The sequence below is a fragment of the Xiphophorus maculatus genome, chromosome 5 (genome assembly GCF_002775205.1).
Source record: "Xiphophorus maculatus strain JP 163 A chromosome 5, X_maculatus-5.0-male, whole genome shotgun sequence".
NCBI lineage: Eukaryota > Metazoa > Chordata > Actinopteri > Cyprinodontiformes > Poeciliidae > Xiphophorus > Xiphophorus maculatus.
Window position 1 is genome coordinate 446,758 of NC_036447.1, and position 23,420 is coordinate 470,177.

The window sequence follows — 23,420 nt, forward strand, 5'->3', positions numbered from 1 at the left end:
TATCCATTTCCCGTTTAGTTCGATGCTCTTGAACACAGATGGATAAAGAACAGGCGCCTCATGGCCGATCCTGCCTATTGCTGACGAGATTCAGGGCGGCCATCTTGGAGAGGTCGACCGCTCCACTCAGTGTTTAATGTTTGACAGGAGCAATGAAGTATCAGCGCATTTAATCGATCATAACTCGCTAAATACTAAACAGATTTTCACGATGTTTTGCTGTAAACCTTATTCAAACAGCTTTTATAGATACATTTACAAGGACATTATTTTTAAAGTGTTTTTGAATTGACTGATGCGTGGTTCAGCATATTTAAATATTCTTAGTGGGGAAAACAGAATATTTTGATATTGATGTATGATGAGCATTTTACAAAACATAGAGATTTTATTACAGACTCAGAGTCCAGATTACATACAAAAGAAAGCAAAGACGATAAAAGAAAAAGTACAATAAAAATAAAAAGCGACTCCTAGCTATTCAGAAGGGAATCATACCAGTGTCTCCAGAGTACAGATGAGTATTTTACTGCACTATATTTGATATTAGTCAACAGTATTATAATTCTATTATTAGACTCATTTAAACGACAAATAAATTTATACATAAGCTTTCTTAAAACAGCCATCAAAGTGCTGACGCGAGTTCACTGGCTCTGGTCCATCTGGGTTTATTTAATAAGAGTCTCAGTGCATCATTATAAGCCTTCTTCAATCTTTGAAGACTGGCTTTTTTTAAAATTGCACCACAAATGTGTAAAATACAGTGATGTACAATATGATCTAAACTAGAACATTCCTGAAGAAATTTAACCGGGGCCTGCCAAAGTGTGCCCGTCGGTTTGGACCCAGCGTTCTGATGCTAGAAATTAGCATCAATGCTAAAGAAAGCTGCAATCATATGAGGACAATTACAAGAATGTTGACTAACATGTACTTGCACCATTCAGTATGATAAAGTAAGTGTATCAGCTAAAATTAGCAAAAATGCTAATGTTAGCATCATTGCTGTCACTAGCATGTGGGACATCACTAGGATGTTCTCTATAATGGACTTACTCCATTCAGTATACTAAACATGGCTAATAAGTCAAATAAATAGCTAATAGCTTATTTAAGCTAAAATGCTAATGCTAATGAACTGCCTTGCACAGCAAGGCAGTTCCCTAACCTCAGAGAAAAAGATAATGCAGAATAATATTATTGCACCGCCTGCGGCGGTGCACTAACCTCAGGGGCATGTTGAGGCTTTTATTTTGAAATTTTTGTTAAGCTTAATTTCAAAGGTCGAAACTAATCCCATGTCTAATAGTCATTGGGTTAAATCAGTTATTTGTTACTCAAAAGTGCAATTACCTAATGTAAGATTTGTCAAGGCTTTTATTTTGAAATTTTTGTTAAGCTTCCTTTCCAAGGTGCAAACTAATACCATGTATAACAGTGATTGGATAAAATCAGTTATATAATGCTCACAAGAACAATTATCTGATGTAAAAATTGTCAAGGCTTTTATTTTGAAATTTTTGTTAAGCTTCATTCAAAGGGCCAAACTATTCCCATGTGTATCAGTGCTTTGGATAAAAAAGTCACATAAAGCCAAAAATAGCAATTACATAATGTAAAAATATTAAAGGCTTTTATTTTGAAATTTTCATTAAGCTTAATTTTAAATTGCCACACTAATCCCATGTGTAACAATTGCTGGGTTAAATCAGTTATATAAAGCTCAAAAGAGCAATTTTCTGATGCAAAAATTGTCAAGGCTTTTATTTTGAAATTTTCATTAAGCTTTATTTTAAATTGCCACATTAAATCCATGTGTAACAATGGTTGGGTAAAATCAGTTATAAAAAGCCCAAAACACAAGTAGTTCTAAAGGCCAGCTCAGTCCTCCTCTGTAGTAACTGACAGTTCCTCCATGTTTGTAGTTCTGACATTCAGCTCAGACCTCTTTTGTAGGCACTCAGTGTCCGCCATGTTGTAGTTCTAACCTTCAGTCATTGTAGTTCTAAAGAGCAGCTCAGCTGTCGTGTGAGTGAGACAGAGAGGGAGAGACAGAATTGTAACTGTTTGAAGCAGTTAGTTTTTCTGATCAAAGCAGGCTGAACATATCTTTCTCTAAATGCTGTCAATAGCATGTGGCATATCATTAGAATGTTGTCTGTAATTGACTTACTCCACTCAGTATATTAAACATGGCTAATAAGTAAGAAAATAGCTAATAGCTTATTTAAGGTAAAAGGCTAATGCTAATGAACTGCCTTGCTGCGCAAGGCAGTTCCCTAACCTGAGAGAAAAATATAATGCATGCTAATATTATTGCACCGCCTACTGCGGTGCATTAACCTGAGGGGGATATTGAGGCTTTTATTTTGAAAAAAAACATAAGCTTCATATTAAATGATCACACTAATTAAAATGTCTAACAGTGTTTGGGTTAAATCCATTATTTACTGGCCAAAACAGCCAATAGCTCTAAATGGCAGCTCAACCCTCTGTTTTAACTGAGTGTTGATTAGAACTACAGTGATGCGTATTTGTAGTCCTGACCAGCAGCCAATCCCCTCCTGTGTTCCGTTGCTATGGTTATCAATCCTCTGCTAACTGTCATGTGTGTGTGACACAGAAAGGTGGAAAAAGATTTCTATCTTTGTGAGACACCCCATTGGTTTATATGGAAAAAGCAGTCCGAACAACTCCTTGCCATTCAGGAACCGAGAGACGTATTGGAAAACCGTTTGAAGCATATGAGAGGGCTATTTGTCTTCTCCCATAGTACCGCGATTCATATTTGTAGCTCACTCACAGTAATTGCAGTGATGAGACAAAAATGGTGCATGCAGAGCTCAGAAATTTTTCAGAAATACATGGAAGTGAACCTGGGAGAGCGTCAGTTATCCTGGCGCATGATTTCGCTCTGAAGCACCTTGACAGAAAACCGTAAGCCCTAGAGAAATTTCGAAAACATTTTACCGGAGCAGGCATGCGTATCGATGTCATGACCGAGTTTGATACCAATTGGGCGATATTTGTGGGCGTGAGGGCGATTTCAAAATTATTTTGTGGTAAAAAATTCTCTTCATTTCTCACTCTAAAAAAGCGGCAGTTGGTGTCAGTTATGCTCTGCGTTTCGGCAGTTGGAAATTTGGCTCGTTTGACGCTTTTTACGTCGCCATCGTAAGTCCGATTCCTTATAAAAATAATAGCTCCCTTCTCGGCATCGAGCCGCACGTTTTGATACAACTTTTGTGGGGGTGCACGCAGCGGTACGAGCCGCATTAACGGTGATGGAAGAAAAATAAATAAAGATACTAGAAAATTCCTGAAGAAATTTAACCGGGGCCTGCCAAAGTGTGCCCGTCGGTTTGGACCCAGCGTTATGATGCTAGAAATTAGCATCAATGCTAAAGAAAGCTGCAATCATATGAGGAGAATCACAAGAATGTTTACTAACATGTACTTGCACCATTCAGTATGATAAAGTGAGTTGAGTGTATCAGCTAAAATTAGCAAAAATGCTAATGTTAGCGTGATTGCTGTCACTAGCATGTGGGACATCACTAGGATGTTTTCTATAATGGACTTACTCCATTCAGTATACTAAACATGGCTAAAAAGTAAAATACATAGCTAATAGCTTATTAAAGCTAAAATGCTAATGCTAATGAACTGCCTTGCTGCGCAAGGCAGTTCCCTAACCTCAGAGAAAAAGATAATGCAGAATAATATTATTGCACCGCCTGCGGCGGTGCACTAACCGCAGGGGCATGTTGAGGCTTTTATTTTGAAATTTTTGTTAAGCTTAATTTTAAATTGCCACACTAATCCCATGTGTAACAGTGCTTTGGATAAAAAAGTCACATAAAGCCAAAAAGAGCAATTATCTCATGTAAAAATATTAAAGGCTTTTATTTTGAAATTTTCAGTATACTTCATTTCAAAGAGCTAAAGTAATAGGTGTAACAGTGCTTTGGATGAAAAAGTCAAATAAAGCCAAAAAGAGCAATTATCTGATGTAAAAATATTCAAGGCTTTTATTTTGAAATTTTCAGTATGCTTCATTTCAAAGAGCTAAACTAATAGGTGTAACAGTGCTTTGGATGAAAAAGTCAAATAAAGCCAAAAAGAGCAACTACATGATGTAAAATTATTCAAGGCTTTTATTTTGAAATTTTCAGTATGCTTCATTTCAAAGAGCTAAACTAATACCATGTGTAACAGTGCTTTGGATGAAAAAGTCACATAAAGCCAAAAAGAGCAATTATCTCATGTAAAAATATTCAAGGCTTTTATTTTGAAATTTTCAGTATACTTCATTTCAAAGAGCTAAAGTAATAGGTGTAACAGTGCTTTGGATGAAAAAGTCAAATAAAGCCAAAAAGAGCAACTACATGATGTAAAATTATTCAAGGCTTTTATTTTGAAATTTTCAGTAAGCTTCATTTTAAATTGCCACACTAATCCCATGTGTAACAATGGTTGGGTAAAATCAGTTATAAAAAGCCCAAAACACAAGTAGTTCTAAAGGCCAGCTCAGTCCTCCTCTGTAGTAACTGACAGTTCCTCCATGTTTGTAGTTCTGACATTCAGCTCAGACCTCTTTTGTAGGCACTCAGTGTCCGCCATGTTGTAGTTCTAACCTTCAGTCATTGTAGTTCTAAAGAGCAGTTCAGCTGTCATGTGAGTGAGACAGAGACGGAGAGACAGAATTGTAACTGTTTGAAGCAGTGGCATATCATTAGAATGTTGTCTGTAATTGACTTACTCCACTCAGTATATTAAACATGGCTAATAAGTAAGAAAATAGCTAATAGCCTATTTAAGGTAAAAGGCTAATGCTAATGAACTGCCTTGCTGCGCAAGGCAGTTCCCTAACCTGAGAGAAAAATATAATGCATGCTAATATTATTGCACCGCCTACTGCGGTGCATTAACCTGAGGGGGATAATGAGGCTTTTATTTTGAAAAAAAACATAAGCTTCATATTAAATGATCACACTAATTAAAATGTCTAACAGTGTTTGGGTTAAATCCATTATTTACTGGCCAAAACAGCCTGTAGCTCTAAATGGCAGCTCAGCCCTCTGTTTTAACTGAGTGTTGATTAGAACTACAGTGATGCGTATTTGTAGTTCTGAACAGCAGCCAATCCCCTCCTGTGTTCCGTTGCTATGGTTATCAATCCTCTGCTAACTGTCATGTGTGTGTGACACAGAAAGGTGGAAAAAGATTTCTATCTTTGTGAGACACCCCATTGGTTTATATGGAAAAAGCAGCCTGAACAACTCCTTGCCATTCAGGAACCGAGAGACGTATTGGAAAACCGTTTGAAGCATATGAGAGGGCTATTTGTCTTCTCCCATAGTACCGCGATTCATATTTGTAGCTCACTCACAGTAATTGCAGTGATGAGACAAAAATGGTGCATGCAGAGCTCAGAAATCTTTCAGAAATACATGGAAGTGAATCTGGGAGAGCGTCAGTTATCCTGGCGCATGATTTCGCTCTGAAGCACCTTGACAGAAAACCGTAAGCCCTAGAGAAATTTCGAAAACATTTTACCGGAGCAGGCATGCGTATCGATGTCATGACCGAGTTTGATACCAATTGGGCGATATTTGTGGGCGTGAGGGTGATTTCAAAACTAATGTGGGGTCAAAAATTCTCTTCATTTCTCACTCTAAAAAAGCGGCAGTTGGTGTCAGTTATGCTCTGCGTTTCGGCAGTTGGAAATTTGGCTCGTTTGACGCTTTTTACGTCGCCATCGTAAGTCCGATTCCTTATAAAAATAATAGCTCCAATGCCGGGAATAAGCCGCACGTTTTGATACCACTTTTGTGGGTGGACTCGCAGCGGTACGAGCCGCATTAAAGGTAGCGGAATAAGTAACTATAATAATAAAGAGACGTTCTATTGGGTGTAGAATAATAGGTGCCTGCCATGCAATGCATGGAGGCATTGCTATGGGCAGGCCCCAACAAGTTCAGTTCCACTTCATCAGAGCAGAATCCAAACTTAATGACAAGGATATTTGCCTGAGTGTATAACATTCGAACCTGACGGTAAATGTCCTCATCATCAGACAGACGGTCTGTCGACACAAGATATTTTACTTCACTTGAGACATTCAATAAAATCCCAGACAATTTGAAATTTGGAAATACTCTATTTTTGTCCTTAGTGCGACAGATCAAGATGATACTTTTTGATGGATTGAATTTGACATCAAGTAATTCACCATTGTCAAGAAAATCCGAGCTCATCCCACTTCCCCATGCTGGGGATTTTAGTTTAACAGTAATAATAAATAAAGTTATCTTTAAAATGAATCACTCAAGTGACATCAAGGCCCAACAGTAGACTTAAGTGTCAATAAAATAAATCTGGTTGTGTGTGTTGTTTTTATCTCATGCAAACTTTGCTTTAATTCTACTTTTCTCTATTTAATCATAAGAAATCATAGTCAGTCAGAGAGAGTCATTAAACAGGAAAAGCAGGTTTCCTGGAAAAAGAGGAAGTAAGTTTCCAGCCTGCAGATTTATAAAAATAGCTGAGACTATTTCTTAGCTTAAAGCATGAAAGTTTTAAATAATGAAATCTAAATATTTTGAGTAATTTCATAAGATTCAAAGTAAAATACTTATATTAATATTGGTTTACTTGTAATAATACTTACACTTACATTTGTGAGAACACTTACAAGAAAAACAAGTAACTGTAACTTTGGTATTAAATAATTAGAATCATGGATTATTCTTTATTTCTTTTCAGAAAAACATCTGTAATACCTCGCATTAAGATTATAATAAGTTGAGGATAATTAATAAGTTATGGTTATAAAATCATAAATGAATGCTAAATCAGAGAAGCTAAAGAAAATAAATGTGATATAAATGTGATTTTGACATTGAACTTGAAATGGTGTAAAAGGTGTAACTGCAATTAAACATCACTGATATGTTGGAGGTAGAGAGTAGGTGAAAGGTGAAAGGCAAGGAACTAACAGGAGAGCAGAGATGATCAACGCCTTATTTAGGTGAAAGGTTGTGAAGACAAGGGACATAGGAGGTTGAGCAACCCTGAGACATTAGCACAGACATCAGGAAATGTCTGTAAGACAGTGATGGATATGAGATCATCTGTCTGAGCAGTCAGAAACCCTATAAAAGGTGAGTGCAAAAGAGGAACCGTTCGTTGGATCCTCCGGGCAGCTTCGAGCCAAGATCGAGATGGACAAAGAACTCTGCAGCTGAAGAAGAGCCGGGGCCACGGAGCCGAAGACTGTCCGGCCATGGGGACCAACCCGTCAGCCCTACAACCTGTGGCTTCAAATCGCACTTCTCTCATCGGCTGGGTTCAGACCCCAAAGACAAAGATGAAGACAAAGGCAAAGACAAAGAAGAAGAACTGGTGCCTTCCTTCCTGCCAGCACCAAGTCCTGTGTGACCTCACCATCCATGCGGAGAAGAAGCTCATCAGACCTACAGAGATTCCTGCCTTCGCCGATCAACATCTTCCTCCTGCTGCAACACCTTCTTCATCATCAGACCTGCGGAGATCCTGGCCTTCATCGATCGGCGTCTTCCTCCTGCTGCAACACCTTCTTCATCATCAGACCTGCGGAGATCCTGGCCTTCATCGATCGGCGTCTTCCTCCTGCTGCAGCACCTTCTTCGTCGTCGTGCCAGGTCTGGGGTTCGAAACGCCAAACTCCGTCCGTCTCTCTCTAAGGTCCCTTTTTTTTAGTTCTCAGTGTCAGCAGTAGGGAAAGATAGACTAGATGACTGATTTTACTTATTTGATTATTTCTGCTACTGAATTAAGCTGTACTGACCCTTGCAAAAATGCCTTACTAATAAAATATTTAGCATAAAGAAAATCTAAAAGATGTTGTGGACATTCAGTTAATGAGTCACCTTAAAGTTCTTTGATGGTTGTAAAATAGCTGTGATGTTTGATTCTGGAGAGGAAAAAGTTTAAAATGTTTTATAGGTTGCTGGTAGCCCAAATGTAAAACATCATCCTTGGGACTCGCCCGAGTCACTAAAACCTACCTGGTTCAATAACAAATGCAAGTTGTAAAATAGAGAACGAGCGACCGTTAACAGGTGTGCTCTGTGAAACTAGTTGGCTGTAGGCTGCTCAGTCTGGCTAATTCACAGAGGGAAGAAGGGTGAGACACCTGGATGTAGGCCGTTAAAAATCAGGTGAATCGTTTCTCGAAACCAGCTTAAACAGAGTTTACTTCAGTTCTGGACAGGGTAAATCCCGGCAGATTTAGGAAACTCAATTGACCCGTTAGATGGAGAGCTGGTAGCACATCTCCCCTCTCAGAAGAGGAAGCAGAGAGTGAGAGAGTAGAGACAGAAAGGAGGGGGGGGGTGTTGCGCAACAACAAGTGGCGCCCAACGTGGGGCCCAGACTAACGAAGTAGGAGGGCCCTATGCCAAGTCAGTGAAAACAGATGTGAGGATCTGAATAGCTCACTTGGTTTGTTAACTCTTAGGGAATAGAGTTAATGGTGACTGATAAGGCCGTCAGTCACAACCCTTGCATTAACTGTATGGCATACAGGTGAGGGAAAGCTTCTACTGAGGATAAATGACCGGATCCAGACAGTGAAGCTAGTAGCCAACATAGTCTAGACCCATCCCTGCTCAAGAGCGCAAAGAGAGGCTTTGGGGGATAGACAACTCGAACCGACAGAGAGACGGAGTGATGGATGATCACTTCGAGGAGGAAAATCTGGGGAAGAAACCGGAGGAAGCCGGCCGTCCAGATCGTTTGGAAAAGGAGGAGACCTCAACAGAACTGCATCAACTTTCTGCACAGCTACCCAGGGCACCCAGGACAGCGGATGGAAGGTTTGTTCATCAAGAGCACAGTCCCATGGGGTTCAGTCTGCATGGATGTAGCAGAGCCAATGGGGACAACAGGAAAGAGAGGTGAGAAGTACCTCTTGGTGCTGATGGACACAGTGACAACTGCTAGAAGAGCAGGTCTTCCCCTGCAGAGGAACTCCGTTCACGTCACAGAAAGCAGGGAGGCGAAGACACTTCTCCTTTTTGCTCAGAGAAGAAAAAGGGAAGTTGCAGCTCAAAGTGTCACTGAAAACAGGGCAGAGAGTTTGGATTAAAGCTCAAGATCGGCCTTCAGCTACGGGGATCAAGCTGAGATTCAACGCCTGAGTTTTTGTAAAGCAAGTACTGAACTTCAACAGTACTACTGATGAAGAAAGGGGTCCATGAGGAAGCAGTGCTCAAGCCAGTTCTTAGCTACAGCGAACCAGAACATTACGAGAAGATGGCCAGAGAATCAAGCACCATGCCATCCTACAGTAGACTGGCCACTATTACAGGAAGGTTGCCGTTCAGAGAACAACTTCAAGGCTTTGGACTGGGAGGGCCGTGAAGAAATTGGATTATGCTAAAGAAGAACTCCTGTCACAACCTGATGGATTAAAATGGAAAAGGATCATGATTATGGATAAAGCGTCATGATGCTTATGCTTTTTGCTTTGCTCTGCTGAACAGCCAGAATTTTTTTTTTGTTTGAGGCCTTCTGTCTCAGCCCATCTTCCCTAAAGAACCATCCCACATCCTGAAGAACTGACAGTTCATCCAGCGAAGGTTCCTGTAGAAGAATCAAAGCGATCCAAGTTTTCTTCGACATTCATCACCTCATGGGGGAAATCAAAACTCCAAGGAGGGGGTGTCAAGAGAAGTGGAGTTTTGATGACTACACTGAGCCCTCTGTGACAACTGAGGATGAAGAATCTGCATCTTCACATCCCAGACGAACCTCTTCTCTTTCCAGGGGATGAGGACGGCGAACTGCAGGAGGGTGATGGACTCCCAGCATGTGAAAGGTCTGACCTCGTGGAGGGGGTGTCAAGAAAATCCGAGCTCATCCCACTTCCCCATGCTGGGGATTTTAGTTTAACAGTAATAATAAATAAAGTTATCTTTAAAATGAATCACTCAAGTGACATCAAGGCCCAACAGTAGACTTAAGTGTCAATAAAATAAATCTGGTTGTGTGTGTTGTTTTTATCTCATGCAAACTTTGCTTTAATTCTACTTTTCTCTATTTAATCATAAGAAATCATAGTCAGTCAGAGAGAGTCATTAAACAGGAAAAGCAGGTTTCCTGGAAAAAGAGGAAGTAAGTTTCCAGCCTGCAGATTTATAAAAATAGCTGAGACTATTTCTTAGCTTAAAGCATGAAAGTTTTAAATAATGAAATCTAAATATTTTGAGTAATTTCATAAGATTCAAAGTAAAATACTTATATTAATATTGGTTTACTTGTAATAATACTTACACTTACATTTGTGAGAACACTTACAAGAAAAACAAGTAACTGTAACTTTGGTATTAAATAATTAGAATCATGGATTATTCTTTATTTCTTTTCAGAAAAACATCTGTAATACCTCGCATTAAGATTATAATAAGTTGAGGATAATTAATAAGTTATGGTTATAAAATCATAAATGAATGCTAAATCAGAGAAGCTAAAGAAAATAAATGTGATATAAATGTGATTTTGACATTGAACTTGAAATGGTGTAAAAGGTGTAACTGCAATTAAACATCACTGATATGTTGGAGGTAGAGAGTAGGTGAAAGGTGAAAGGCAAGGAACTAACAGGAGAGCAGAGATGATCAACGCCTTATTTAGGTGAAAGGTTGTGAAGACAAGGGACATAGGAGGTTGAGCAACCCTGAGACATTAGCACAGACATCAGGAAATGTCTGTAAGACAGTGATGGATATGAGATCATCTGTCTGAGCAGTCAGAAACCCTATAAAAGGTGAGTGCAAAAGAGGAACCGTTCGTTGGATCCTCCGGGCAGCTTCGAGCCAAGAGATGGACAAAGAACTCTGCAGCTGAAGAAGAGCCGGGGCCACGGAGCCGAAGACTGTCCGGCCATGGGGACCAACCCGTCAGCCCTACAACCTGTGGCTTCAAATCGCACTTCTCTCATCGGCTGGGTTCAGACCCCAAAGACAAAGATGAAGACAAAGGCAAAGACAAAGAAGAAGAACTGGTGCCTTCCTTCCTGCCAGCACCAAGTCCTGTGTGACCTCACCATCCATGCGGAGAAGAAGCTCATCAGACCTACAGAGATTCCTGCCTTCGCCGATCAACATCTTCCTCCTGCTGCAACACCTTCTTCATCATCAGACCTGCGGAGATCCTGGCCTTCATCGATCGGCGTCTTCCTCCTGCTGCAACACCTTCTTCATCATCAGACCTGCGGAGATCCTGGCCTTCATCGATCGGCGTCTTCCTCCTGCTGCAGCACCTTCTTCGTCGTCGTGCCAGGTCTGGGGTTCGAAACGCCAAACTCCGTCCGTCTCTCTCTAAGGTCCCTTTTTTTTAGTTCTCAGTGTCAGCAGTAGGGAAAGATAGACTAGATGACTGATTTTACTTATTTGATTATTTCTGCTACTGAATTAAGCTGTACTGACCCTTGCAAAAATGCCTTACTAATAAAATATTTAGCATAAAGAAAATCTAAAAGATGTTGTGGACATTCAGTTAATGAGTCACCTTAAAGTTCTTTGATGGTTGTAAAATAGCTGTGATGTTTGATTCTGGAGAGGAAAAAGTTTAAAATGTTTTATAGGTTGCTGGTAGCCCAAATGTAAAACATCATCCTTGGGACTCGCCCGAGTCACTAAAACCTACCTGGTTCAATAACAAATGCAAGTTGTAAAATAAGAGAACGAGCGACCGTTAACAGGTGTGCTCTGTGAAACTAGTTGGCTGTAGGCTGCTCAGTCTGGCTAATTCACAGAGGGAAGAAGGGTGAGACACCTGGATGTAGGCCGTTAAAAATCAGGTGAATCGTTTCTCGAAACCAGCTTAAACAGAGTTTACTTCAGTTCTGGACAGGGTAAATCCCGGCAGATTTAGGAAACTCAATTGACCCGTTAGATGGAGAGCTGGTAGCACATCTCCCCTCTCAGAAGAGGAAGCAGAGAGTGAGAGAGTAGAGACAGAAAGGAGGGGGGGGGTGTTGCGCAACAACAAGTGGCGCCCAACGTGGGGCCCAGACTAACGAAGTAGGAGGGCCCTATGCCAAGTCAGTGAAAACAGATGTGAGGATCTGAATAGCTCACTTGGTTTGTTAACTCTTAGGGAATAGAGTTAATGGTGACTGATAAGGCCGTCAGTCACAACCCTTGCATTAACTGTATGGCATACAGGTGAGGGAAAGCTTCTACTGAGGATAAATGACCGGATCCAGACAGTGAAGCTAGTAGCCAACATAGTCTAGACCCATCCCTGCTCAAGAGCGCAAAGAGAGGCTTTGGGGGATAGACAACTCGAACCGACAGAGAGACGGAGTGATGGATGATCACTTCGAGGAGGAAAATCTGGGGAAGAAACCGGAGGAAGCCGGCCGTCCAGATCGTTTGGAAAAGGAGGAGACCTCAACAGAACTGCATCAACTTTCTGCACAGCTACCCAGGGCACCCAGGACAGCGGATGGAAGGTTTGTTCATCAAGAGCACAGTCCCATGGGGTTCAGTCTGCATGGATGTAGCAGAGCCAATGGGGACAACAGGAAAGAGAGGTGAGAAGTACCTCTTGGTGCTGATGGACACAGTGACAACTGCTAGAAGAGCAGGTCTTCCCCTGCAGAGGAACTCCGTTCACGTCACAGAAAGCAGGGAGGCGAAGACACTTCTCCTTTTTGCTCAGAGAAGAAAAAGGGAAGTTGCAGCTCAAAGTGTCACTGAAAACAGGGCAGAGAGTATGGATTAAAGCTCAAGATCGGCCTGCAACTACGGTGATCAAGCTGAGATTCAACGCCTGAGTTTTTGTAAAGCAAGTACTGAACTTCAACAGTACTACTGATGAAGAAAGGGGTCCATGAGGAAGCAGTGCTCAAGCCAGTTCTTAGCTACAGCGAACCAGAACATTACGAGAAGATGGCCAGAGAATCAAGCACCATGCCATCCTACAGTAGACTGGCCACTATTACAGGAAGGTTGCCGTTCAGAGAACAACTTCAAGGCTTTGGACTGGGAGGGCCGTGAAGAAATTGGATTATGCTAAAGAAGAACTCCTGTCACAACCTGATGGATTAAAATGGAAAAGGATCATGATTATGGATAAAGCGTCATGATGCTTATGCTTTTTGCTTTGCTCTGCTGAACAGCCAGAATTTTTTTTTTGTTTGAGGCCTTCTGTCTCAGCCCATCTTCCCTAAAGAACCATCCCACATCCTGAAGAACTGACAGTTCATCCAGCGAAGGTTCCTGTAGAAGAATCAAAGCGATCCAAGTTTTCTTCGACATTCATCACCTCATGGGGGAAATCAAAACTCCAAGGAGGGGGTGTCAAGAGAAGTGGAGTTTTGATGACTACACTGAGCCCTCTGTGACAACTGAGGATGAAGAATCTGCATCTTCACATCCCAGACGAACATCTTCTCTTTCCAGGGGATGAGGACGGCGAACTGCAGGAGGGTGATGGACTCCCAGCATGTGAAAGGTCTGACCTCGTGGAGGGGGTGTCAAGAAAATCCGAGCTCATCCCACTTCCCCATGCTGGGGATTTTAGTTTAACAGTAATAATAAATAAAGTTATCTTTAAAATGAATCACTCAAGTGACATCAAGGCCCAACAGTAGACTTAAGTGTCAATAAAATAAATCTGGTTGTGTGTGTTGTTTTTATCTCATGCAAACTTTGCTTTAATTCTACTTTTCTCTATTTAATCATAAGAAATCATAGTCAGTCAGAGAGAGTCATTAAACAGGAAAAGCAGGTTTCCTGGAAAAAGAGGAAGTAAGTTTCCAGCCTGCAGATTTATAAAAATAGCTGAGACTATTTCTTAGCTTAAAGCATGAAAGTTTTAAATAATGAAATCTAAATATTTTGAGTAATTTCATAAGATTCAAAGTAAAATACTTATATTAATATTGGTTTACTTGTAATAATACTTACACTTACATTTGTGAGAACACTTACAAGAAAAACAAGTAACTGTAACTTTGGTATTAAATAATTAGAATCATGGATTATTCTTTATTTCTTTTCAGAAAAACATCTGTAATACCTCGCATTAAGATTATAATAAGTTGAGGATAATTAATAAGTTATGGTTATAAAATCATAAATGAATGCTAAATCAGAGAAGCTAAAGAAAATAAATGTGATATAAATGTGATTTTGACATTGAACTTGAAATGGTGTAAAAGGTGTAACTGCAATTAAACATCACTGATATGTTGGAGGTAGAGAGTAGGTGAAAGGTGAAAGGCAAGGAACTAACAGGAGAGCAGAGATGATCAACGCCTTATTTAGGTGAAAGGTTGTGAAGACAAGGGACATAGGAGGTTGAGCAACCCTGAGACATTAGCACAGACATCAGGAAATGTCTGTAAGACAGTGATGGATATGAGATCATCTGTCTGAGCAGTCAGAAACCCTATAAAAGGTGAGTGCAAAAGAGGAACCGTTCGTTGGATCCTCCGGGCAGCTTCGAGCCAAGAGATGGACAAAGAACTCTGCAGCTGAAGAAGAGCCGGGGCCACGGAGCCGAAGACTGTCCGGCCATGGGGACCAACCCGTCAGCCCTACAACCTGTGGCTTCAAATCGCACTTCTCTCATCGGCTGGGTTCAGACCCCAAAGACAAAGATGAAGACAAAGGCAAAGACAAAGAAGAAGAACTGGTGCCTTCCTTCCTGCCAGCACCAAGTCCTGTGTGACCTCACCATCCATGCGGAGAGGAGGCTCATCAGACCTACAGAGATTCCTGCCTTCGCTGATCAACATCTTCCTCCTGCTGCAACACCTTCTTCATCATCAGACCTGCGGAGATCCTGGCCTTCATCGATCGGCGTCTTCCTCCTGCTGCAGCACCTTCTTCGTCGTCGTGCCAGGTCTGGGGTTCGAGGCGCCAGGCTCTGTCCGTCTCTCTCAAAGGTTCCTTTTTTAGTTCTCAGTGTCAGCAGTAGGGAAAGATAGACTAGATGACTGATTTTACTTATTTGATTATTTCTGCTACTGAATTAAGCTGTACTGACCCTTGCAAAAATGCCTTACTAATAAAATATTTAGCATAAAGAAAATCTAAAAGATGTTGTGGACATTCAGTTAATGAGTCACCTTAAAGTTCTTTGATGGTTGTAAAATAGCTGTGATGTTTGATTCTGGAGAGGAAAAAGTTTAAAATGTTTTATAGGTTGCTGGTAGCCCAAATTTAAAACGTCATCCTTGGGACTCGCCCGAGTCACTAAAACCTACCTGGTTCAATAACAAATGCAAGTTGTAAAATAAGAGAACGAGCGACCGTTAACAGGTGTGCTCTGTGAAACTAGTTGGCTGTAGGCTGCTCAGTCTGGCTAATTCACAGAGGGAAGAAGGGTGGGACACCTGGATGTAGGCCGTTAAAAATCAGGTGAATCGTTTCTCGAAACCAGCTTAAACAGAGTTTACTTCAGTTCTGGACAGGGTAAATCCCGGCAGATTTAGGAAACTCAATTGACCCGTTAGATGGAGAGCTGGTAGCACATCTCCCCTCTCAGAAGAGGAAGCAGAGAGTGAGAGAGTAGAGACAGAAAGGAGGGGGGGGGTGTTGCGCAACAACACCATATGCTGAGCAGACATTAGGCAGTTCCTGACATACAACCAGTCATAATTTTTTAATATATTATTTAGTAATACATGTAAATAAACAATAAACAATACAATAATAGAGAAATAGGCAAATATGATTAAAACTGTATAATATGCATTAAACTACACATATTTACATGCGTATATACATACTGTCTATGTAGGTTTTATTCATGTTTTCCAGCCACGCAGTTGTAGCTTCAGAGATTCAGCAGCAGCGGATCCGGTTCTCCTTAAACACATTTCTCTCTTCTTCCTCACATCGTGTCTTTATGAAACCTTCAAAACCAAAACGACAGCCACCTTACTTTAGACAGAGTTAAAGAATTACACACCAATAACAGTCTTTGCCTCCTTCTGTCGCATAATCTAAATCAATGTTAGGGAATAATTACAACTTTTAAAGATTTACAAAGTCTCGGTTAGCCTTCATAGCTGAACCCGGTGTTACACCGTTACTTGGGTGTACTTGAGTAGGAGGGACGACCGTTCCAAGATGGCCGCCGTGTTTCCTGCGCCACAGCAGCCAACGCTGGGTCTACTCTTTATATTATGTCTACGCTCTTGAACGCACTGCCAAAAGGAACTCTGGGAAAGAGGCAACATGGCGCGATGTTCAAATTCTCCAAATAATTTTGAACTGATGTCAGTTTGAGTTTTATCCGCAGTCCGCCATGAACGGAGGCGGAAGGCGGCTGGAGCCGCTGGCGGCGGCCGGAGCTCCGAGGAGGAACCGCCTGAGCCGCAGCCTCAGACAGAGCCAGACTGGAGCGGCGGCGGTCCTGGAGTCCACCCGGACCGGGGGAGAACCAGGTCTGAACGGACAGGTTCTGTTCGGATCCCGGCGGCTCAGGCTGTCCGCCTGATTCCATTCAGAATTCTGTTGTTTTAGGTTTTCTCCAGATTTATCCGCTGGTGAGCCGGTTCCGATCCAGGAACAATGCTTTTACAAAGAGTTCTATACAGACTTTTATTCGGCACAGAACAGATTTCTGATTTGTCAAATCCGATTTAAATATCTCGAAATGTTTCAGTTTAGTTGTCTGTCAGAGCCCAGACAGTCAAGGTTCGGTTCGGTTCGGTTTCATGAAAACATGAAAATCTGTAATCAGGATGTTTGATCCACTATCAGAGTTCTGCTCACTTCTGGTTCTGTTCGTGGAAATGTTCTGGATCGGATCAGATTCTAACAGTTTCATCTTCATAGAGTTCAAGACTCCCACCAGAATCTCCAGAACCAAACCCAGTTCGGTTCCGGGCCCGAACTCCCCGCACAACGACCCGGATCTCCAGCAGGACATCGTCTGGGACGCCGCGTCCCCGTCGCCCCGCCGATCCGGTAAAGTTCTGGCAGAACCTCCTGGTTCTCCTCTTCCTGCTCCGGTTCCCTGACGTTGCGTTGTGTTGCGTTCAGGAACAAGAGGGAAAAAGGCCGCCGCCGGAGGCGCCGTGAACATCTCAGAGATCGTCAGCAGGATCGCTCCAGAGGTCAGCAGCGTCTGGTCGGGTCCGGTGGAACCGGGCCGAACCAGAACCCCGGCTAATGTTCTGATTATGTCTGCAGCACGGCCGGCCGCGGGTCACAGAACCGGCGCTGCAGCAGTGGATCGGAGACAGCGCCGCCATTCCCTGCACCCCGGACCCACAGGGCCCGCGGGCCAAGAGGCGCTCTCCCAGGTGGGTTCTGGAGGCCCGGTTCTGAGCAGAGGAGAAGCTGAGATCCAGAACCAAGAGACCCTGTTCTGGTCGGCGTGGCAGGATGGAACCGCTCCAGAACCAGAATTTAATTTTGGTTCCGTTTCCTGCAGAGCGACCGGAGTGGAGAACCTGCTGTGGCTCGCCAGGCAGCTGGACCAGAACCTGTTCCAGAACCAGGACCTAGAGGAGATTCTGACCGAGGAAGGTCAGGGCCCCAGGTCTTTTGGATCGGAACCACGGCCTGACCCAGGCTTCCTGCAGGATGACCTGGACTTCCTGCTTGACGGTCCGACCCAGACGCCGAGCAGAACCCCGGGTCAAGGTCCGACTCAGAACCGACCAGGTTCATCGTCCCTGTGTGATTCTAGTCCAGCCGGCTCCGGGACGCGCAGCGGACCCGGGTCGGTTCAGAACCAGTTAGAGGACGACTGGGAGAACGACGACCTGCTAAACGACTCGCTGGTTCTGGAGATGACCCAGAACCCGGACCGTTTCCTGGTTCCAAAGCTCTGCTCCACCCAGAACCCGGCTGGTTCTGGTCAGGGTTGGGTCGCTCCGTCTGTCGGAATAAGAACTGAGAAAGAGAACCAGGACCCAACCTGGAACCCAGACTGGAGTTCTGGTTCTGGGAAGTGGGTCCAAACGAGAACAGAACAGAACCGGTTCTCCTCTGTCTTCAGAGCTCCAGAACCGGGTCAGATGTGCAGCTTGGAACCAGAATCCCAGTGGTTCTGGAGCGACCCAATGAACCGGCCCGGTTCCGATGGGCCGGAAGTCCTGGGCCATCTGGACTCTGTGTTTCGGTCGGAACCGGTCTGGGACGGCCCGTCTGACGACCTGCTGTGTGAGATGTGTGAAGACCTGGAGAACCGGATCCAGGTCCAAACGAACCGGACCGGGTCCGATCAGAGGGCGGCGCTGCAGCCGACCCACCGAAACTCTGGGAACCGGATTCGACCGGACCCGGCCGGACAGGCTGGCTGCTCATTGGCCGCCGCTCCGGTGAAGCAGCCAATCGGCCGCGCCGTCTTCAGGAACAGAACCGGGTCAGAACCGTCGGCGGCGCTGCGACCCAAAGACGCCCGGTGCTTCACCTTCAGGAGGCCCTGCGACCGGGTAACCATGGCAACCGAGAAAGGTGAGGCCCCCCCAGCCCAACCTGCTGTTACCATGGAAACAGCCGATTTCATCAGCGTGATGTCATAGCTGGAGTTGATGATGTCATTTCCTGTCGCTGCAGGGAAATGCTCGGCCGCTGAAATCGAGCTGAAGAAGCAGCAGGCGCTGGAGAGGCGGCGGCGGCGGCTGGCTCCGACCGGAACCGGCTGACCCAGACCGACCCAGAACCAGTTTTTTATGTTGTGGGTTTAAAACGGCGATGATGCGTTCAGGGACCGCAGGACAAGCCGCAGTAGGACTTTAGACTCTTTTTCTGTCGGTTCTGAAATGGAAGTTATGGAAATTCCTTAAAAATGTTTTTCAAGTTTCAGAAACTTCAACAGTTTATTTCATCCTCAGCGTTTATGTTTTATCCATAAAGCTGAAGATTTCTGGCGGACTGGAATCAATCTACCTTCTGTGACGTCATCAGGAGCTGCGGGGCTCACCGAGCAGCAGATGCTAATTGTACTGTCCCTTTAAGGCCTCAGCAGCCTCCTCACTGATCTGCACCTTGTTGAATCTGATGTTAATAAAAGGACTTTACCTGAACTGCACTGACCTGATGAATCATCTCCAGTTGAGAGGAAGTGATGCGTTCCTGCAGCTTCCTGTCTCCAAACTGAAGACAAAGTCAAGAGCTAACAGCCATGTTAGCAGGTTATTTAGCAGCTATAGAGACAATGAAATGCTAAATCATTTTTCAGCATGCAGTACATTTATAAATGTCACAATTTCAAACTACTTAGGAAGGCAAGTCGCTAAATATTTCATTAACCAATTATTAAAATCGCATATTTAGTTAGTGTTATAACTCCGTCAAGCCCAAGGGCAATAAACAACCAGAATAAAGTTAATTAACAATATTTATTGTTACATAAATAAGAGAGTTTCCCGTTAACTTTATCCATTTGTAGTCAATCCAATAAAGTTCAACCAAATTTAAAAACCACTGAAAACTGAAGATCCACTGGATTCACTGCAGAATGATCACATGCAATCCAAACTGGAGATCACTCCAACAGGATCGGCTCTCAGATATTTAAGATCAACAGCCACTGAAACCTGAGTATTCAGGAAAATAATAACTAAACAATAATAAACAATGTTAGGTTGTCAGTCTGACCACAAACAACCCAAACTGGACGCACTAACAAGAAAACCAAACTCTAAAAGGAAGCAGTGATAAAACAAAAAGACAAAAATTACTAAATGCTTATTAAATCTTTTTTTTTATTAGAGCCAAAACATACATAAACATCTCTCTATGGATACATATTGATCAATACACTCAGTACATTTACACAAAAATAGAAATTCCAAAATTTATTAAATCATTTTAATCAAATCGATCTAAAACATTAAAACACTGAATACCTGCATCGCATTAACCAGACCTCTGAAGTTAAACTAGATGTAATAAATCTGCTGCAGCCCTACCAAAAAAAAAAACAATTATATAAAACCAAAACCATCCAATTCATTCTGGTTAATAGAGACTAATGTATCAACCTACCTGCGGCGTCACGCCCAGGTGACGCTGCGCTGCGTCATTAATAAAGCAGCTTTGAATAAAAACACACATCAGCACAAAGTCATTAAGAGAATCGATTTAAAACAGTTTTCCTCCAAACACACAGCCAGCAAACAGCATGAGCCCGACACACACCTGGTCTCACACACAGGAAGTGAACACCTGGCCTCCAGCTTCCAGCTTCCGTTTTATGGAGGCTCAGGCTGTGGAGAGAGCGCCACCTGGTGGAGCCGCCTGTTATTAGAAAACCCAGAGCCCAGCTAAGGAAGATAGCAACATAGAACATAGAATATTGAAACCACTAACATTTAATTTCTAAGACATTTTTCTAGGTACTAATAGCATGTTTTTAACGAAGATTGTATTATCTAATTGTAGAACTACTAATCTAGTAAATGATGAATGTATTTAAAATTGTACTATCTGTGACAATATCAGAATCAAATGGAAATTGTTTGAATGAAAATGTTTTGTTTAGTATTAGAAAATTGCTCAGGATTTATGCTAAATGGGGTTTTGGTGAAGATAACCTTTCCTTGAACCAAATTACTGGATTTAAGTTTGTCCTGAGAATTTATGTAAGGAGAGATAATGGGAGAGACTCCGGATTCCACAGGTATCTGTGAAATCTTATCTTATGTTTTTCTTTACCCAAATGACCGTAGAAACCAGGAAGCCAGGACGCAGCTGTTGGCTCTTTTGTTTTACCAAGAGAGCAAATGGCCTTTGATCTTTGGCGTAAATTAGGGGGAGTTCTAAGTTTCTCTGAGTCTCCAAGGTAGCTTCCAGTTGGTCAACCAGAGGTACGCCTTAATTGAATATATTAAAAAGGAAAGACATACCTTCAGTATAAGAGTTCGTGCACAGGAGTAATAATTCAGATAGCTGCCACTATTTTGCTTTTTTGCATCAGCTCTCTCCAAAGACGCGTCTTTGTTTGTCTGTCTTTGTCTGTCTCAGGTAATGAATGTATATCTCTGTTCCTCTGCAGTTTTGTTGTTGATTCATACGTTGCCTTGTATGGGATTAAACTCTGTAATTCTGTGACGTCAACATGCAGTGTTGTTTTCCTGGTGGCCGCACGTCGCCCGCTGAAAGGACCTGGGATCCAGAGGAAGAGAGAGCCAAACTTTTTTCCAAAGTTAATTTATAAATTATTCTTCCTTAACAGTTATCAGAAAATGATCAGAATATTTTCCCCATTAGAAACAATGATTTATTAAATAATGATTTATTAAAAGCTGTTCATGTTGACGTTCAGACTGACTCCGTTTCTTCACTGAACTAAATCTGATCCTTGTCACTCTGAACTGGACAAGTTTTAATAATGTTGGAAATTATTTTCTAAATCCAAATTTAAAACCTCTGATCTGTTCAAAGCAGTAAAGAAATTCAGATTTAAATCATAACATCATGATGGAGACAAAGTTCATACATAACTGAACTGTTCATACGTAACTGAACTGTTCATACGTAACTGAACTGTTCATACGTAACTGAACTGTTCATACGTAACTGAACTGTTCATACGTAACTGAACTGTTCATACGTGCCGATAAAGTCGATCTCCCTGTTCCCGTCCGTGTCGAAGATCCCAATGACTCTCCAGACCAGCCGCCAGGAATCTTGGGCCCCAGGACCAAAACTTAAATTGGCCCCAACGCAGCTGCTGTTACAATTTCTTGAGTCCATCTGACCCATCATAGCGTCACAATTTTAAAGCTTTGCTTTCTTTCGTTCAATGCTGATACTAGCACAATATTTACTGCTCATGAATTTTACATCCAACAGTCCTCACACAGTTTGCAGGTTGATCACATTTTTCTATCAGTTTTAGATACTGAAATGTTTCCCCACCAGCAAGTCAGAGGCAACATGCAGAATGTACATAAAGCATCCAGACTTCTCAAAAAATTTTATGTAGTTGCATTTTATTCAAGCTGCAGTTTATAACTTTCATTAAAAAATGTTTTCTCCATATTTGTTAAAGCTGCCATCATGTTGTCACAGTTTGTTATGAGACAGATAATCTGTGAAAAAAATCAATCTCCTCCACCTGAACTATTACTGGTTAAAGTAAAGAACCGTTCCAGCCAAAAACCACCAATCAGAACCAGGAGGAGGGGCTTAGCGCTGTCAATCAACTGATCATAACAGGAAAATGTGTATCTGCTATCACTGGTAGCTATGCTAACTAGACTGAGCATTTACAACAGGCTGCGCTAGCTACAGCATAGGGATGAGCAGCCACATGAGCAGTGTTGTATAAAGTACTGAAATCTCAGAGTCAAGTAAAAGTACAAGTACCTCTCCAAAATATGACTTTGGTAAAAGTCCAAGTCACTGACTGAAATGTTACTTGAGTTAAAGTCTTAAAGTATCTGAAACTTCTTGTACTTAAGTATGGAAATTACTGTAAAAATGGATGTACTCAAGTAATGTAATGAAAAGTACAAGTAAAAAGTAAAACAAAGCAAATGCAGGTTGAATGACATTTTTTATATTTTGGTAAACTTGTCAAATACACTTAAAATAATGTACACAACCAAGTGCAGGCAAAATTAAACCTGCTAATAGATATACCTGCAGGCATCATTTAGGTGCTTTACCTATAGCACAAGGTTAACTTAACCTGCTTTACAACTGAACCAGCTTCTTAGTAAACCCTCCAGGACAGAAAATACAAAGTTTTTGTAAACCTTAAGTTTTCCCTTCAAGTAAGGTCAGTGCTGAAAATGAGAAAAATAAATAGTACAGAAAATGCGGCCAACATGAAGAAAAAGATCTGTTACGATTACTCTACTTCACAAATCAGTGAATCAGTCAATGCTACAGTCAGTAGGTGGTGCACACAACTGGTCATTATGCAAAAGAAAAAAAGAACTGGGAGGGAAATGCAGCTTATTGGCATCTGTAAACCTGGTTTTGAACTTGCATGCCTTTCCTGTATTCGTTAAATTTAGTCTAAATTGCTGTCGCTATGGCTTCTGTCCCCCCTTGAACAGAGGAGTCTAGGTAGCCTGCTACAGTCAACATTAAGCCTCAGCTAAATACACCACGTATGGAACTGAAACACTGCCAAACAAAGTTCATTTATGGTCAACGTTTCACAATACAGTAGTGTCTAGTGACCAAGCTATAGTTACTGAAACAGGAGGATTATAACCATTTCATAAGACGTTACCTGGACGGGGAGTTTTTGTAAGATAGAATTTCCACATCTTCGGGCAGGAATAACATAAACTGCATGCGGTACGACGAATCTTTAACACCCACGAAAGAGTGTATTGTATTTAAATAAGGCCATGGGCTCTCATCACCAGCTGGTGGTTCCCCTGGAGCCGTGTCCAACGTAGTTGCAGTCGTGGTCTCCGTCTCCTCCTCCAT

The 23,420-nt window shown here is 42.2% G+C and overlaps 1 protein-coding gene across 1 annotated transcript; it reads left to right on the forward strand.

Moving 5' to 3' along the window:
• Positions 1 to 15,682: 15,682 nt before the first annotated feature.
• On the forward strand, positions 15,683 to 19,051 carry etaa1 (ETAA1, ATR kinase activator). The gene is made up of 6 exons (XM_023333101.1): positions 15,683 to 16,456; positions 16,851 to 16,982; positions 17,058 to 17,131; positions 17,208 to 17,320; positions 17,452 to 18,479; positions 18,582 to 19,051. The coding sequence occupies exons 1-6, from the start codon at positions 16,318 to 16,320 to the stop codon at positions 18,668 to 18,670; spliced, it is 1,575 nt and encodes a 524-aa protein (XP_023188869.1). The 5' UTR covers positions 15,683 to 16,317; the 3' UTR covers positions 18,671 to 19,051.
• The last annotated feature ends 4,369 nt before the right edge of the window (positions 19,052 to 23,420 follow it).